Source organism: Lepidochelys olivacea, assembly GCF_965140295.1.
Source record: "Lepidochelys olivacea isolate rLepOli2 genome assembly, chromosome: 6".
Classification (NCBI taxonomy): domain Eukaryota; kingdom Metazoa; phylum Chordata; order Testudines; family Cheloniidae; genus Lepidochelys; species Lepidochelys olivacea.
The window spans coordinates 84,873,389-84,891,491 of record NC_140416.1 but is presented as its reverse complement, the minus strand read 5'-3'; the positions used below and the strand labels follow the sequence as shown (position 1 = coordinate 84,891,491).

At 48.4% G+C, this 18,103-nt stretch overlaps 1 protein-coding gene across 1 annotated transcript; it reads right to left on the bottom strand.

Annotated features, from left to right (window-relative positions):
- Window positions 1–1,843: 1,843 nt before the first annotated feature.
- On the bottom strand, window positions 1,844–5,171 carry SSTR1 (somatostatin receptor 1). The gene has a single exon (XM_084630968.1). It carries the CDS (start codon window positions 4,734–4,736, stop codon window positions 3,522–3,524), a length of 1,215 nt encoding a protein of 404 aa, XP_084487094.1. The 5' UTR covers window positions 4,737–5,171; the 3' UTR covers window positions 1,844–3,521.
- Between the last annotated feature and the right edge of the window lie 12,932 nt (window positions 5,172–18,103).

Below are 18,103 nucleotides of genomic sequence, written 5' to 3'. Positions count from 1 at the left end.
ATTAAGTGCATGGGTATCACAAGTTCCAATATCTTTGCATGAAGCCAAAGGAAACAAATAAACAACCTTTGCTTAATGTCTCATCAAAGCTGAGTACCAATTTTGTACTATTTTAAAAAACCTAGTAATTGCAGAAAACCAGTAAAAAGTAGATTGCAGAGTACTGTATAATATATCTGTTTATTAAGCTAACACTGCATTACAGTATTGCTGGGTGAAGTGACAGTATAAAAGCACTAGATTGATACCTTTTTAAGGAAACAATGAGCACGATTTGAAATGGAGCTCTAAAAATGTAAACATGGCACCCTGTGGTTTTTGTCTGTTTTAAACAATGCAATGCCTGTCTTCAGTGAAATGTTCCTAAAGACTGTAAGAGAGATTTCTCTCTCTCTTTTTTTTACTATAAATGAAGGTTAAAATTTGCAATTACCTTTAAAATTATTTGAAGGTCCTTTTTAATTGAGTGGTCCCCTGAAAAGTAAAAAGGAATAAAACTATACAGATTTTAAAGCCTTTCACAAAATGTTTTAATAGGGATGTAACAGCATCCATATTAGCAATTATTTTTTAAATCAAAAGAAGATGAGCCAAAGCCCACTGAAGTCAGTGGGAGAGTTTCCATTCACTTCAATGGGCTATGGATCAGGTCCTTAGAGAGATACTAGAATTTATACATTCACTTGACAATATCTGATGTTTTGGTGGGAGAGATTTGCAAAATGGCCTGATGCTTTTTGCTCCTAAGAAAAGTTCATGCTACAGTTCATCCAGGAACCTTACTGAACCCCCCAAAGAGCTAGACACATTAGTAAGTTAAGTATTAACACTCTTTGGACGCAGTAAGTAATATAGCAATTAGTAGGCAGTGTTTACAGGCGTTTTAGGGAATTATCCTTTTGCTTCCGATCTCCAGTAGTTATTCCTATAATTCACAGTATTGTGCTAGAGAGATGATTTGGTAAAAGTGCACTAGCGCACTGTCTTTGACATTAGTTCTGTTTTAAGGAACGCAATAAAGAACAGAAAGCAGAATTGCTATTGTCACCATAATCGTTACTGGTATGTCTAGATTGGGATAATCTTTAAAGGGGGAACAGAAATGTTAGATTTTGCTTTCCACCATCATTTATCCAATAGAAAAGCACTGTTTTTCTATCAGAAAAATATTCTCGATTCTGAAATATGCATGATCAAGGTGCGAATAGAACGGGAAAAGAATTGTTGTGGGGAAACAATGGAAAAAGAAGGCCTATAAAAAGGTTATAATCTTTTTCTCCAGAAGGAGCCTTCTTGAACATCACCCTTTTAAAATGAAAAGGAGGACTTGTGGCACCTTAGAGACTAACCAATTTATTTGAGCATAAGCTTTCCTGAGCTACAGCTCACTTCATCGGATGCATTCAGTGGAAAATACAGTGAGATTTATATACACACAGAACATGAAACAATGGGTGTTATCATACACACTGTAAGGAGAGTGATCGCTTAAGGTGAGCTATTACCAGCAGGAGAGTGGGGGTTGGGGGGGGGAACCTTTTGCAGTGATAATCAAGGTGGGCCATTTCCAGCAGTTTGCATAGAGACTGGGAGTGGATGAGTCATTACACAAAGAAAAACTATTTCCCCATGTTTATTCCCTCCCCCCCCCCCCCCCAATGTTCCTCAGACATTCTTGTCAGCTGCTGGAAATGGCCCACCTTGATTATCACTACAAAAAGTTTTCTTTCCCCCCGCCCCCACCACTTTCCTGCTGGTAATAGCTCATCTTAAGTGATCACTCTCCTTACAGTGTGTATGATAACACCCATTGTTTCATGTTCTGTTTGTATATAAATCGCCTCACTGTATTTTCCACTGAATGCATCCGATGAAGTGAGCTGTAGCTCAGGAAAGCTTATGCTCAAATAAATTGGTTAGTCTCTAGGGGCCACATGTACTCCTTTTCTTTTTGCGAATACAGACTAACACCGCTACTACTCTGAAACCTTTTAAAATGCACTCCCTTGTATGAGGCCGCCAAGACTTCAGTACATAGAATAATGAATTGCTTCCAAGAGAACGTTTTCACGACACAGTAACAAAAAAGAAAATACTGAAATCAAACAATATATTAAGCGCACACATAAAGACAATCAAAATCAAACATATATTGAAGCACCGAGAAGGTAGATTACACTGCTGATACAGGAAACCCCTTTCAGTTTAGTAGCGATGCAAAGTGGGGCTAGGTAATATCTATTATTAAACAGACAGGTGTATGTTTCTGATAAGTATTTTAAAGCCTGATGAAGGATCCGCAATAAACTTTCCTTATTCTATGTGGTTCGAACTGCAAAAGCAGCCACACCGACTGTCCTTCACAGCTTGCGTCTCTTTTATTCCCTGGAGGGTTGTTGCACAGTGAGCGTAACACTCACAGGACAATAGCTTCACACTCTAGTGCCCCCTTTAAACTTTATTATTTGCACACCTCCCCGTCCAATACCCTGCTCCATGCGAGTCACGGGGCGGTGTATATCTCTGTGTTATCAGCAGCCTGCTGGGCAGCTCTGAGATAATGAAATAATCGCGTTTCTTTCTTAGGAGGCGTTTTTCGTTTTCGTTTCCATTTCCATAGGGACTGACGTTTCCCCTTGAGTGCCACTGAATGCCAAATCTCAATGGAACTCAATTCTAGTGGTTTGCGTCCCACAACTCCCCCCCCCGCGCCCCGTTATCTTTTCACATTCTTACCCGAGAGAAAGAGAGCACTGGAGTTCTGTCCTACTTGCAATATGACTTCATGAGCTTGCCTGCCCCTTTTAGAGGAGCTTTTCTCTCCCTTGTGGGGGATGAAGGCTTGTCTGCTCTTTCTCTGCAGCTGAGGGAAAGGGACCTTTCCTAGTTCTACTCTGAACAGAAATCCTGTCTCCCTTTCCGGTCAGTGTTGGTTTCAGCTAGGAGGGGTTGAGTTAAACTGTGGCGTATAAACTGAGCGATTTCCTAGCTTTTGACAGAACATCCCCTTGTGTTTTAAGGCTGCCAAGGGGCAAAGTCTGCCGTCAACAGTGTACCTTCCAAAGGGGAGGAACAATTAGACACCAAGCAACACGACCCTGAAAAGAGCAGCACATCGATGTGCCACCACAATGGCAAGTGAACCAAAGGGAAGGGGGGTGGGGGAGTCGGAGACGAGCACAAAAAGAAACAGAGAAAGTCAACAGGAGACTTCACTGACCCACACACGCGCTGATCACACACAACGGGGAGGAAGCAACAGATTGAGGAACCTAAAGTCCATCTGAGGGGCGCTTAGTTAATAATTGACTAGGGGCGTAGTAGCATGAACAAACACAACGCAATTGAAATACTGAGGGGGTGGTGTGAGGGGCAGGCGGCCAGGGAACACTTTGTTGTTCCTTTTCGTGCCCAACTCTGTTGTTTCCAAACAGAATAATAACCCCCCTCCCCGCACTCCACCCGCCCGCAGTCCCCGGCTGCCCTGCGCCTGGGGGGGTGGGAGGCTGCTGCGCGCTTCCTCAGAGAGTGGTAATCCTGGAGGTGCAAGTGCCGTTCCTGTACATGCTCCCCGACTCCAAGTTGTCGGGGGGAAAGTCCTCCACGCTGTAAGCCCTGCTCTTCAGGGCGGTGGCGTAGTAATCGACGGGCTCCTCCGTGGCGTTGTCCATCCAGCTGAGGCACAAGAGCCGCTGGAAGGACCTCTTGAAGTTGTCCGAGAGGAAGCCGTAGAGGATGGGGTTGGCGCAGCTGTTGGCGTAGCCCAGGATGACGGAGAGCTGGCTGATGGTGGCGTCGTCCTGCTCCACGAAGACGTTGACCAGCTGCACGATGTAGAAGGGCATCCAGCAGATGACGAAGACCATCACCACCATCATGACCATGAGGGTGATCTTCCGCTCGGAGCGCTTGCGCTGCTGCCAGCCGGCCTTGAGCGCCACCATGCGCATCTTGGCGATGATGAGGATGTAGCAGAGGCAGATGGCCACCACGGGCAGCAGGAAGCCCATCAGGAAGGTGTAGACCACGAAGACCACCAGCCACCGCTGGGTGGGCTCGGGCATGAGCATGTTGCAGGCCACCGTGCCGTCGCTGTTGGGCGCCGTGCTTGAGAAGATGATGATGGGCAGGATGATGAGGATGGAGAGCACCCAGACGCCCAGGTTGACCATCTTGGCCACGCTGGGCCGGCGGTAGCGGGCCGCCTTGATGGGGTGCACCACGGCGATGTAGCGGTCCACGCTGAGCACCGTCAGGCAGTAGATGCTGGTGAACATGTTGATGGCGTCCACGCTGAGCACCAGGCGGCAGAGCAGCGAGCCGAAGGGCCAGTGGCGCAGCAGGGTGGAGGTGACCAGGAAGGGCACGCTGAGCATCAGCAGCTCGTCGGCGATGGCCAGGTTGAGGATGTAGATGTTGGTGGCCGTCTTCATCTTGGCGTAGCGCAGGATCACGTAGATGACCATGGAGTTGCCGCACAGCCCCACCAGGCACACCACGGAGTAGATGAAGGAGATGAGGATGGCGCTGCCCTGCGAGTCGCTCAGGGTGCCGTTCGGGGCGCCGGAGGAGTTCCTGCCGCCCGCCTCCATGCCCCCCGCCGCTGCCTGCCCCAGGACCCCGCCGGCGCTGCCGCTGCTACAGCAGCTCCCTCCGCTCGCGCCGCCGCTACTGCCGCCGCCGCCGCCGCCACCTGCACCGCCCGGGAGCCTGGGGCAGGTGCCATTGGGGAGCATCCTCAGCCCAGCCCTCCCCGCCCGCGGGCTCACAGCGGCCGGCGCTGCGCGCCCGCCCGGCTCGGCACCCTGGCGGAGCCGCAGCGTTGTCTCCCGCCCGAGGCTGGCATGAGGAGGGAGGAGGCTGCCGCCGCCGCCGCCGCCGAGCCGAGCGGCGTTAATTGCCGCTCTCCGGCTGGTGAATGATTAATAGGCAGCGGCGCGTCAGCAGCGACGAGAAGGAGGAGGGGAAAACCCCCCGCCAGGAGGCGACGCAGGTGGGTGTCCTTCCCGCCGGCCCCGAGCGCTCGGCGGAGCGTCAGGAGTCAGCCCCCTCCCCGGCTCCGCATTGCTCAGCTCCCGCCCGCGGCCACCTGCCTGGCAGCCGCCGCCGGCCGTCCCGGCGTGCACCGGCCGCTCCCGAGGCCGCTGTGGCACCAGCCCGGCTCGTAGGCGCACAGAGGCCGCCCCGCCGCCCCGCCGCAGCCAAACGGCAGCCTCGGCTCCCCGCCACAGCCCATCCTGTGGCGACACACAGTGCCACCGCCACGCACACACACCACACACACACACCCCGTCCCCAGGCACAGCACCACAAAACACGCCCTGCCCCTACACACAGTGACACCACACACACACACACCCGGCCCCTGGGCACAGCACCACAAAACACACCCTGCCCCTACACACAGTGCCACCACACACACACACACCCTGCCCCTAGGCACAGCACTACCATACACGCCCTGCCCCTACACACAGTGCCACCGCCACACACACACACACCCTGCCCCTAGGCACAGCACTGCCATACACGCCCTGCCCCTACACACAGTGCCACTGCCACACACACACACACCCTGCCCCTGGGCACAGCACCACAAAACACGCCCTGCCCCTACACACAGTGACACCACACACACACACACCCTGCCCCTGGGCACAGCACTGCCATACACGCCCTGCCCCTACACACAGTGCCACCGCCACACACACACACACCCTGCCCCTAGGCACAGCACTGCCATACACGCCCTGCCCCTACACACAGTGCCACTGCCACACACACACACACCCTGCCCCTGGGCACAGCACCACAAAACACGCCCTGCCCCTACACACAGTGACACCACACACACACACACTCCCTGCCCCTGGGCACAGCACTGCCGTACACGCCCTGCCCCTACACACAGTGCCACCGCCACACACACACACACCCTGCCCCTAGGCACAGCACTGCCATACACGCCCTGCCCCTACACACAGTGCCACTGCCACACACACACACACCCTGCCCCTGGGCACAGCACCACAAAACACGCCCTGCCCCTACACACAGTGACACCACACACACACACACTCCCTGCCCCTGGGCAGAGCACTGCCGTACACGCCCTGCCCCTACACACAGTGCCACCGCCACACACACACACACCCTGCCCCCGGGCACAGCACCACAAAACACGCCCTGCCCCTACACACAGTGACACCACACACACACACACACCCTGCCCCTGGGCACAGCACTGCCGTACACGCCCTGCCCCTACACACAGTGCCACCGCCACACACACACACACCCTGTCCCCAGGCACAGCACCACAAAACACACCCTGCCCCTACACACAGTGACATCACACACACATACACCCTGCCCCTGGGCACAGCACTGCCATACACGCCCTGCTCCTACACACAGTGCCACCGCCACGCACACACACAACCTGCCCCTGGGCACAGCACTGCCGTACACGCCCTGCCCCTACACACAGTGACACCGCCACGCACACACACCCTGTCCCCAGGCACAGCACCACAAAACACACCCTGCCCCTACACACAGTGACACCGCCACGCACACACACACTCTGTCCCTGGGCACAGCACCACAAAACACACCCTGCCCCTACACACAGTGCCACCGCCACGCACACACACACCCTGTCCCTGGGCACAGCACCACAAAACACACCCTGCCCCTACACACAGTGACACCACACACACACACACACACATCCTGCCCCTGGGCACAGCACCACAAAACACACCCTGCCCCTACACACAGTGCCACCGCCACACACACACACACCCTGTCCCCAGGCACAGCACCACAAAACACACCCTGCCCCTACACACAGTGACACCACACACACACACACACCCTGTCCCCAGGCACAGCACCACAAAACACGCCCTGCCCCTACACACAGTGACACCACACACACACACACTCCCTGCCCCTGGGCACAGCACTGCCGTACACGCCCTGCCCCTACACACAGTGCCACCGCCACACACACACACACCCTGCCCCTGGGCACAGCACCACAAAACACGCCCTGCCCCTACACACAGTGACACCACACACACACACACACCCTGCCCCTGGGCACAGCACTGCCGTACACGCCCTGCCCCTACACACAGTGCCACCGCCACACACACCCTGTCCCCAGGCACAGCACCACAAAACACACCCTGCCCCTACACACAGTGACATCACACACACACACACCCTGCCCCTGGGCACAGCACTGCCATACACGCCCTGCTCCTACACACAGTGCCACCGCCACGCACACACACAACCTGCCCCTGGGCACAGCACTGCCGTACACGCCCTGCCCCTACACACAGTGACACCACACACACACACACACCCTGTCCCCAGGCACAGCACCACAAAACACACCCTGCCCCTACACACAGTGACACCGCCACGCACACACACACTCTGTCCCTGGGCACAGCACCACAAAACACACCCTGCCCCTACACACAGTGCCACCGCCACGCACACACACACCCTGTCCCTGGGCACAGCACCACAAAACACACCCTGCCCCTACACACAGTGACACCACACACACACACACACACATCCTGCCCCTGGGCACAGCACCACAAAACACACCCTGCCCCTACACACAGTGCCACCGCCACACACACACACACCCTGTCCCCAGGCACAGCACCACAAAACACACCCTGCCCCTACACACAGTGACACCACACACACACACACACCCTGTCCCCAGGCACAGCACCGCCGTACACTCCCTGCCCCTACACACAGTGACACCGCCACACACACCCTGCCTCTAGACACAGCACCACCGTACACACCCTGCCCCTACACACAGTGACACCACACACACACACACACCCTGTCCCTGGGCACAGCACCGCCGTACACTCCCTGCCCCTACACACAGTGACACCACACACACACACACACCCTGTCCCCAGGCACAGCACCGCCGTACACTCCCTGCCCCTACACACAGTGACACCACACACACACACACCCTGTCCCTGGGCACAGCACCGCCGTACACTCCCTGCCCCTACACACAGTGACACCACACACACACACCCTGTCCCTGGGCACAGCACCGCCGTACACACCCTGCCCCCACACACAGTGCCACCGACACCTCCACACACACACACCTTACCTCAAAGCACAGCGCCTCGATACACATTCTGCCTGCCCCTAGGCACAGTGCCACCTGCACTTCCACACACAGACACACCCTGCCCCTAGGCACAGTGCCACCACACACACACACACTGTCTCCACATAGCAACACCAGCACCTCCACACACACACACACATCTGGCCCTACACACTGCACCACCTCCACACACCTACCTTGCCTCTACACACAGTGCCACCAGCACATCCACACACCCCCTTCCCTTACACACAGCACCACCATCACACACGCACACCCTGCCCCTACATGTAGCACCTCTACTACATGCCAACACATACCCATTCTATTACCTGTACACACACACACACACACACACACACACGCCCCAGTATACATCACCAGCTACCCTTTCTGTCACCACTAGACATGACACAACACCACTACACATACACATCATTACATACCCACTACACAAACACACACAACCTACCACAACTACACAAACACACACCATTTACCAACCATTCTATTGACACCTCACATACCACCACATACCCTCCGTACTACCACTACACACACATTGCCACCACTTACATAGACACATAGATTACTGCCACCTACCAGAACCACCTCAGAGATGCAAACACAATACTCATCACCACACAAATGCACACCCCCACACTACCATCTACCTTCCTTGCATGCATATTATCAGCACCTACCTATTCCAACACACAAACTACATTTATACACGTTCAGTCACTCCAACAAACACACCACCACCACAATGAACTCCAGTACATACACATCATCATCGTCTGCCCTCTCCAACACTCACACACACACACACACACACACACACACACTACTCTGGCAAGCATTTTCCTTTAATAACTGAGAAGTAGTTCATAGTGATTTTATGTATATATATATAACGATGCTATGGTAAAAATCTCTTTCTGTTGGACAACAATGTTGTCTCTAATTGTACATGATTTCTGCGTGTGCACCATAGTCTCTGTGACGATTGGGAATTGTGTGGGTTTATTTTCTTCATTTTGATTTCTGTTCCAATACAATAATGAATTTAGTGAGCAGGATTTGCAAATGATCTTAATATTCATAGGCTATTGCTGTACATGAGTGTTTTAGCTTAATGCTGCAACATTTGTGGACGTCATTTGATGGTTTAACAGAGACTTATTCTTTTCCATTTGGATTTTGGAGATCATATATTATTTGGGACAACATGTTGGCATTGGGACACCTAGATTACAAGGAAAGAGGTTCATATTTGTACAACATTCTTCAAAATCATTACTCACAATGTACTGAATGGCACTGTTCAAAAATCTAGTATTATATAAGTTCAACTGAAGAAGTGATTTGCATTAAAATCTGTTCCGGGAGAACACGAACCAATTTTCCATCACGGATAAGCACTGGGGTTTGAGTAAATAATTGCAAGCCCATCAAAAAGAACATCTGGTTGCTTGAGACCATTTAGTCTATTAGAAATCTATCATTCATATATCATCCAGTTTTTCATTTAAATGAGAACTTATTTTTGCACACAGGAGCATCTATTTATTATGAGGTATTGGTTAAGGGGTTTCTTTCTTTCTTATTGTTATAAGGTGGTATATGACAATATTTTGAATATAAATGTTAGCTCTTTTTGATCGAAAATGGCAGTAAAGAGGATCAACTCTGAAGCTGCTGCAGCAATAATAAAACTGTCATCACCACCATGTTTTCACAGCATGTTCCTCTATCCTCCGACCCCCCCTCCAACAGACACACTTACTTACACCTAGAAGTTTCCTTCATATTTCATAAGAACTTTCTCTTTCACCTGATGCTTTCTTTTGCACAGCTTCCTTCTGCACCTCATGAAACACCGAACCAGTTTATATGATGTGAAAGAGAATGTTTTTGAAACTGTTCATATATCCTATTAGCCACTTTTAAAATCTGAAATGATTGATGAGCAGTATTGAATGATGTTAATGGAAGCACTTCCTTTGATTTCAGTGTGTTTTGGATCAGGCCCTAAAAGAGGCCCTGACTTCAGTGGGTTTACGCCATGGGATGAAATTGGCCCATTCTGTTCAATTTCTGTAATTTAATTCCTTACAATTCTAACGGTTGGCCTGATCCTTCTTCCAGTGGGAGTTTTGCCTCTGACTTCCATGGAAATAGGTATGGGCATAGTATGATCTATTTCTAAATGCAACAATTTGAAATATATTATCTCTAAATTGTAACTCCTGCAAGGATGCTAATTCCATTAAACTTCCTGTGCATTACTGGGTCTCACTGCATGCCCAGGAAAATTAAATGCTGGAGTAGTCATACTTGTGGTTGACTTGTGGCCATGTTTCTCATTTCTGAAGCCTCTATTGTTACTTTCAGGGTAGCACTGAAAGTACTAGGAAACAATCAATCAAACAAAAACAAGTACCTTGTATTGAGTTGCTTAATTAATTGAAACAAAGGTACTTTTCTAAACTGCTTAAAAAATAGGGTCTGATTCACTGCTCATCTCAGTTTTACCCTGGTGTATCTATTGGCTTCAGTGGAACTATTCCAGATTTACATTGATATGAGCAAGAGGAAAATGAAGGCCATAGATCTCTCCCCGATACATGATTATTTTAACACATGTTGTTCATATGTGTAGTTGTAAATCGCATAAGCAGTACATCATATAGTGTCAATAAAATGACTACAGTAATTAGTACGATTGCATTGAAAACTTTATTTTTCAGATTTGTACAACAAACAATATTGAAATGAGAGAATTTCCAGTTTTCAGATTATGGTTCTTGGAACCAGCAATACATTTATGTTGGAAAATATTTGTAATATTGAATCATCCAGACTTTTTACATCAGTGTTCTGTGTAATAAAATTCTCCTTCATTTTTAGGCTATTAGAGAATGCATTTCAGCCAATATTTTCAAAAATAATTAGTGTTCTTAGGTACCCAATTTGAGATACCTTCAAGTTGCCTGATTTTTCAGAGGGTGGATGCTCAGCACTTTCAAAAATCAGGCCCCTTTAAGGTATCTCAGGGCATCCAAAAATGAGGGTACCCACATTACTAATCACTTTTGAAAATCTTGGCTATAATGTCTTGTGTTGTAGCTATAATTTACCTGCAGTGTATATTTTGAATGAAAGCATGTGAGAGAATTTTATAGTATTTTAGAAACATACAATTTAAACTGTGCCTACAGTTATTCAGTTTAAAGGATGTTGCAGTCCTTATTCTAGAAAATATCATACAGCCTAATTTAAATGCATTGTTTTCAGTGGTCTGGGGATCAGGTTTGAGTTCAAAAGTACCTATTGAACTCAATGAGAATTTTGACTGAATAAAAAAGGCTGCAAAACTAGGCCCTAGACAAGAATCTGTTTTTTCTTATATATAAAGGTCCCAATTCAGCTCATTTTTATGACATGAGTAGTTGCATTGCTGGGACTACTCATGTGAACAAGATTTCACCCAAAATGCAGGGTCTAATCCTGCTTCTATGAAAGTCTAAGGACCAGATCCATAAAGGTGTTAAAATGCTGAGCATTGTGATGCCTAACTTTTAAGTGCCTAGAAATTCACAGGAACCCCACTGTGATCCACAAAGCTTGGGTTAGGTGCCTAGGCTCCCTACAGAATGAATCGAGAGAGATAAGTGCCTAAGAATGCAATCCACAAAGCCAGCATGCTAGACAGGGAGCCACCTAAACTAGCCAGTGGGGGATGCTGATGAGAAGGGTGTGTACTGAACCCCTCCCATGTCTTGAGATATGTGCCTAAGTCTGGGCTGCAGGGAGGCATCTGTCACAGGTTGCTCCCCTAACCCCCACCCCGGGGTGCCACCTGATGTACTGGGGTACCACTGAGCCCGCCTGTTCCACCAGCCTGGGCTCCCTTACACTGTCCTGCTGGGTCAGGCCCTCAATCATCCTCCAGCACACACACACAGGTAGGGACACACCCAGCTGCAGAAAGACACTGACACTGAAATCAGCTCTGCATGGGAAGACTCAGCTAGGGAATTGCCTAGCACTCAAGTGCACACCCCCTCAGGGGGTGCAATCCCAAAATTATATCATATTTCGCTGCACAGTGTAAGCTTATTGAAATTCACCTTCTCCCTCAATGTGGAGGAAGATATGCACAGCTTTACCCCGTCCCAGTTATGAGTTGCACAAACTGGTTTTAGAAAAAACAAAAACAAGTTTATTAACTACAAAAGGTAGATTTTAAGTGATTATAATGGATCGCAAACAGATCAAAGCAGATTACCCAGCAAATAAAACAAAAACCACAATGTAAGCTTAAGACACTAAAGAAACTGGTTACAAGTATCAGAGTAACAGCTGTGTTAGTCTGTATTCACAAAAAGAAAAGGAGTACTTGAGGCACCTTAGAGACTAACCAATTTATTTGAGCATGAGCTTTCGTGAGCTACAGCTCACTTCATCGGATGCATACGTGGAAACTGCAGAAGACATTATATACACACAGAGACCATAAAACAATACCTCCTCCCGCCCCACTGTCCTGCTGGTAATAGCTTATCTAAAGTGATCATCAAGTTGGGCCATTTCCAGCACAAATCCAGGTTTTCTCACCCTCCGCCCCCCCACACACAAACTCACTCTCCTGCTGGTAATAGCCCATCCAAAGTGACCACTCTCCCTACAATGTGCATGATAATCAAGGTGGGCCATTTCCAGCACAAATCCAGGTTTTCTTGTGCTGGAAATGGCCCAACCTGATGATCACTTTAGATAAGCTATTACCAGCAGGACAGTGGGGTGGGAGGAGGTATTGTTTCATATTCTCTGTGTGTATATAAAGTCTGCTGTAGTTTCCACTGTATGCAACCGATGAAGTGAGCTGTAGCTCACGAAAGCTCATGCTCAAATAAATTGGTTAGTCTCTAAGGTGCCACAAGTACTCCTTTTCTTTTTACATAGTCAATATTCCTAACATAAAATACAGAAATGAAACATACATACAAATAGGATAATCATATTCAGCAAATCATAACCTTTCCAATGATATTTCACAAGACCCATCTTGCATAAAACACATCTTAGTTATGCCATATTCATATAACAATATCTCTATGAAGAATATGTGGTGTAGCATCACTGCATCTGTCTCTGCTTAGAGCTCCACTAATGGGAACCCATCTCCTGGAGTCAGGCAGTTTTGGTGCCTACGTAGTTTCTTGTAGGGATGAGGTGCCTGCCTTCCTCCCTCCATAATGGCTAGAGGAGGAGCAGCCTCCTGTATTGCCACTTAGCCTCAGAAAAAGAACGACTTTGCAGCCTGATGTTTGGGGGACCCTCCTGAGAAGTGGGAGGCCCAGGGTCCAATCACTCTCTATTTATTCATAGTGGGACAGCTTCAACAGAAGAGACTGAGGGCACCCCCACATCAGCATATCCCATAGCTAAGTGATTAAAGCATGCCTTGGGCAGCAGGAGATCCCTCTTCAAATCCTTTCTCCCTCTCAGGCAGACTGGGGAATTGAACTTGGGTCCCCTACATCCCAGGTAAATGCACTAAACACTGGGCTGAAAGTTACAAGATGGGCACTGCTACCACCTCCTCTGGTGCCAGCAGTGAATGAGGCAGGGGATTACAGGAAGCGAAAGAATGGGCACATAGTTAAGACAGTTAAATGCTGCTCTGGAGTAACTCAATTCTATACCTGCCTCTGCCACAGAGTCCCTGTGTGGTGCTATCCAAGTCACTCAAACTAAACTTTTCACAGCTGAGTCACTAATTGTGTGTTCCTCATTTTCTGGATGCCCAACTTGATATCTTGGGGTCTGATTTGTAGAAGTGCTGAGAAAACTCAGCTGCATCTAAAGTCTATAGGAACTGTGCTTTGAATATACAAAGTACCATCTGATGAAAAAAACAGGTTGTAGTTATCTGACATTGGGCACCCTAAATTAGTAGAGCTTTTGACCTCAAGCTCTGTGCTTCAGTTCTCCAACTGTAAAATGGTAATGATACCACCCTCTTACCCCACAAGAAGTTAAACTAATTAATGTTTGTGAAGAACTCAGATATTATAATGATGAGCACCACAGGGGAATTTATAATTCTGCCTTCAGTGCAGGGTTTGAATCGTGTGCAGTAAATAAGGCATAGGGCCACACAGTCTCATTGAAATGATGGTAACAACTCATAGTGTAAGTTATAACTAAATGTAGGGCCCTCAGTGAGGAACAGGGATGGATACAGTAGGAATGGGAAATAAATGGGGATGAATTAGGGAGTCTGGTTGGGAAATGATGGCTGCAATCGGATTAAGTGTGGGACCTAGCTATGCGAGGGATAGCTGTACTGGGAGCTGTAAGGGAAGCAGACTGGGAACTCCATAAATGGGGAGGAATAGTAACTGTGCAGAGAGCAGGGAGGGGGCTAGAGTGGATGAGGGCACCCGTCCTGGAGAAAGAGTTATTACTACAGAAGGTATGGAGAAGGGTTAGAAGCAGACCTCAAAGCACAGGAAAACTAGTTGCAGTATCAGTGAGGAGGTGGAGAAGTGGAGCACAGAGGAGTGAATTTCTAGGGAAATGATAGCAGCAGTGGTTGAGAACTTGGCACCAGAGACTGGAGTCACTGTAGCCAGAAAGAATAGGTCAGGAATTGAGTGTGTGCAGTGGAAAGGTACAGAGGACAGAGAATGAAATCAGGTTGTCTGTCTAAGGGAGGGATTGCTGAAACTGTAGGAAAAAATAAGGGATACAGGATTTCCATTTTGCATTATTGTTTCTGTGTAGAGAATGAGAAATGCCCAGCTGTAAAAGTTCCTGAACCTGGAGCTCCTGAAGCTGAATATGTGGGGGTATCTTATTCCTTCTTTTTGCAGATTTTGTGTTCTGTGGCCTGTCTTCAGGATCCAGAAAATGAGAGAAGCCAGTTTATTAGATGGTGTGGTGTGCATTTTTTTGTCCGTGTTCAACTGCTAGCCAGCAAATATTTGTTATGTTCACAGGGGTATGGTGGAGGTGCTGAGAGCCATTGAACCAAACTGTAAATCCTGCATATGATGGAAACCACTTCAAGCACTCCTAGTTCCAGCCCCTATGTACATTCACTTTTCTCTTTTCCTCTTCAAGGAAGGTTCGCAATCCCATCTCACTAGCATGAATTTTCTGTTGGGCATGGGGTAATATGTTCCCATGCTGTTATTTTTGTTTCTTTTCCTTAAATAGAGACTATGCCTTTAACAAATTGGCCAGAGGGGACTGGGCTAGGTTATAAGGATTTCCAAAAGGATGTGATTACCTTGTGTGGTACTCCCAGACAGCCTGTAGAAATGCGGAGTGTGTTTACAATCATCAGTCCCAAGTAAAGAAAAAAAACCCTATGTGTAGTTCCGCCTTGCCTTTGTGTTATTTTTAAATGCTATCTAAATTATTAACCTTCATATGGGTTCAATTAGGACTCCTGTTTTAACCAGGGTACCAACTCTGATTATCACGTGCCACTTCATGTGTGGCTTGTTTACCAGTTCCCATGGCCCCTTAGTGACAATGCTTATAGCTCATGAATTCTGAAAACAAATAACACATTTATTCTCCACTAAGCACATGTTCAGAATACCTATTAGTGGTTGGAGGCACCCTTTACTGGAGGGGCCTCTGAACTTTTTTGGGGCGTTCCAAGAGAAAAGCCCGTGTGCTGCAATCTAGTTTTAGAGATTACAACTCCCATGATGCCTTGGGGAAAGGGGGAGAGACTTCCTCGTGCAAGGAGAGCAGGCAGTGGGCTCCATTTTGGGGAAAGGAGTGAGATTGCTGCTGTGGAGCTCTGTCCATATCCTGATCTGCTGCTAGGAAGCCAGAAGCTGCTGCTGAGAGCCTGCAGGGGCTTCGATCCAGCAGGGAGCCTCAGAGGCTGTTGGTGGCTTCACTGGAGCCAGGGCAGAGACTGTTGCTGTGCCTAGTGCTGGGCCTGCAGTGAAGGAACTGTGAGTAACCCCCACCCTTGTTTGGGAAAGTACTTGCAAGGGAAGGGGCACAGAAGAGAGACTGAGTCTGAGGAGATGCAGAGTGATCTTCCCACCGAACCAGGACCCAGAGCTGCTGCATTTGGTGGGGCCAGCTCCAATTGTCAGAGGGGTTGTGCAGTTTTGTGCTGTGTCTGGGCTGATACACGGAACCAACAGAGCGCTGTCTCCAGCTGCAGATCTTCAAGCGCTCCCACGCAAGTGTCTAGGACTCGGAAATCCAGAGGGGCATACACTCCGGGGTGGGGTAAATGGTGGCAGTGTAAATGCCAGTTAGATAAGTTTCATTTATTACTGTATATTGTATTTAATTGATTTTATTCAACTGCCCATGTGGATTTAAATTAGTAGTGACATTTAATCTTAGTCTGTTATACCCTGTTTCTTTAGGTTGATAAGTAAAGGAATGTTAGCTCTAATTTAAGTATATTGGGTGTACATTATTTGTAATTGATATTTGAGTTAGACCCATGCCACATATTATTATTACTATTTGAAGGGGTTTATTCCTGGAGGTTCCCAAGGCATGTATTGAGTCTGTACAGGGGCCAGCCAGGTGCAGGCACTGCCAACTTTAACTTCTTTTAGAAGTAAAGGGACTGCAGCAGAGGGGTGGATAGAGGATTCCCACTTATCCGACATCACCACTGGGATACTCAGGATCTCTTTTAATGTCAACAACATCAGGTACCCAGGCACGCAGGTGAGTGTTGCCTGCTCCCAAGTAACCCAGGGAAGAAAGTGGGGTTACACAGTCATTTAAATGATGGGCATACAGTGAGGAGAGAATATTATAGCTAGCCTTCATAGGTCAACAAGAGTCTGCAGCATTTGTGTTTGCTGCCCGAGAAGCCCCACTATGTCCTGGTGCATCTCCCTCTCCTTTTCAGGCCCAGAAGTCCCAGCTGTTCTCTTGTCCGCTCTTTCGTTCTCCAGGCTGTCTGCTATTTTGCTATTTTGGTTGCCTTTTGGGCCCCCCCCCCATTGGCAACCCTGCTGGTAGGGACCCGGTGGGGGCGCAAAAGGGGCAGCGATGTTAAATCTAAAGTCAGCGGTATGGGCTGGTCCTGGTGGCTACTTTTTACTGGTACACCATACTGACCCGTACCTCCTTACTTTCACCCCTGCCCTCCTGGCCCTCTGTGTGTGGAGGGGGCACCATTCAAGGCCCCAATGGCAGCAGCTTCAGATAAAACAGGCAGATGTATGATTGTGTTTACAGTCACAATGGAAAACACAAGATAAGTTTCAGAACTCCTTTCCCTTATTCCCACAGGAGTTTTAAATAAGACATGCTCATTGACACTTCAGCTTTGGAGCTTCTCTGCACAGCACAGCTCCCCAGCCACAGCCAAAGTAAATACGAGTTGCCAGGGCTGGGGCAAAATGAGGAGGGAATTTTTCAGTTGTGTAAAACAATAAAATTCCAGTCCCTGTTTCCATGAGTGTGAGTTCAGGGCAATGCAGGGAATACTAGCACTATTTTCCATAGATGGTGGTGATTTTAGCTGATATCTCACTCCTGAAGGTTACAAAGGCACAGAGAACACTGCTGAAGCAGCCCAGGCCCATATGCCACTAGCCTGTTTTCTGCAACTGTGTCTGCTGAAGTCCTCATGGACTGGTGTGGGAAACTGTCCTAGTACAGAAGAAGGCAGACTGCCATCCCTAGAAACCTTCGGGAGAGGATTGCGGAGTACTGCCATGAAAGTGTGATCGATATCTCTCAGGAGGACACAAGGGACATTCCTATATATGTAAACAAATTGATCCACATGCCCTGCCCCACTAACCCTAGTAGGGAATGAAAATCAGATAATTTTACTTCTAAGTTCTTTTCTTCTACCCCTTCTTGTACAAGTAAAACAAAGAAAAATAGATAATTGTGTCCTCCTAA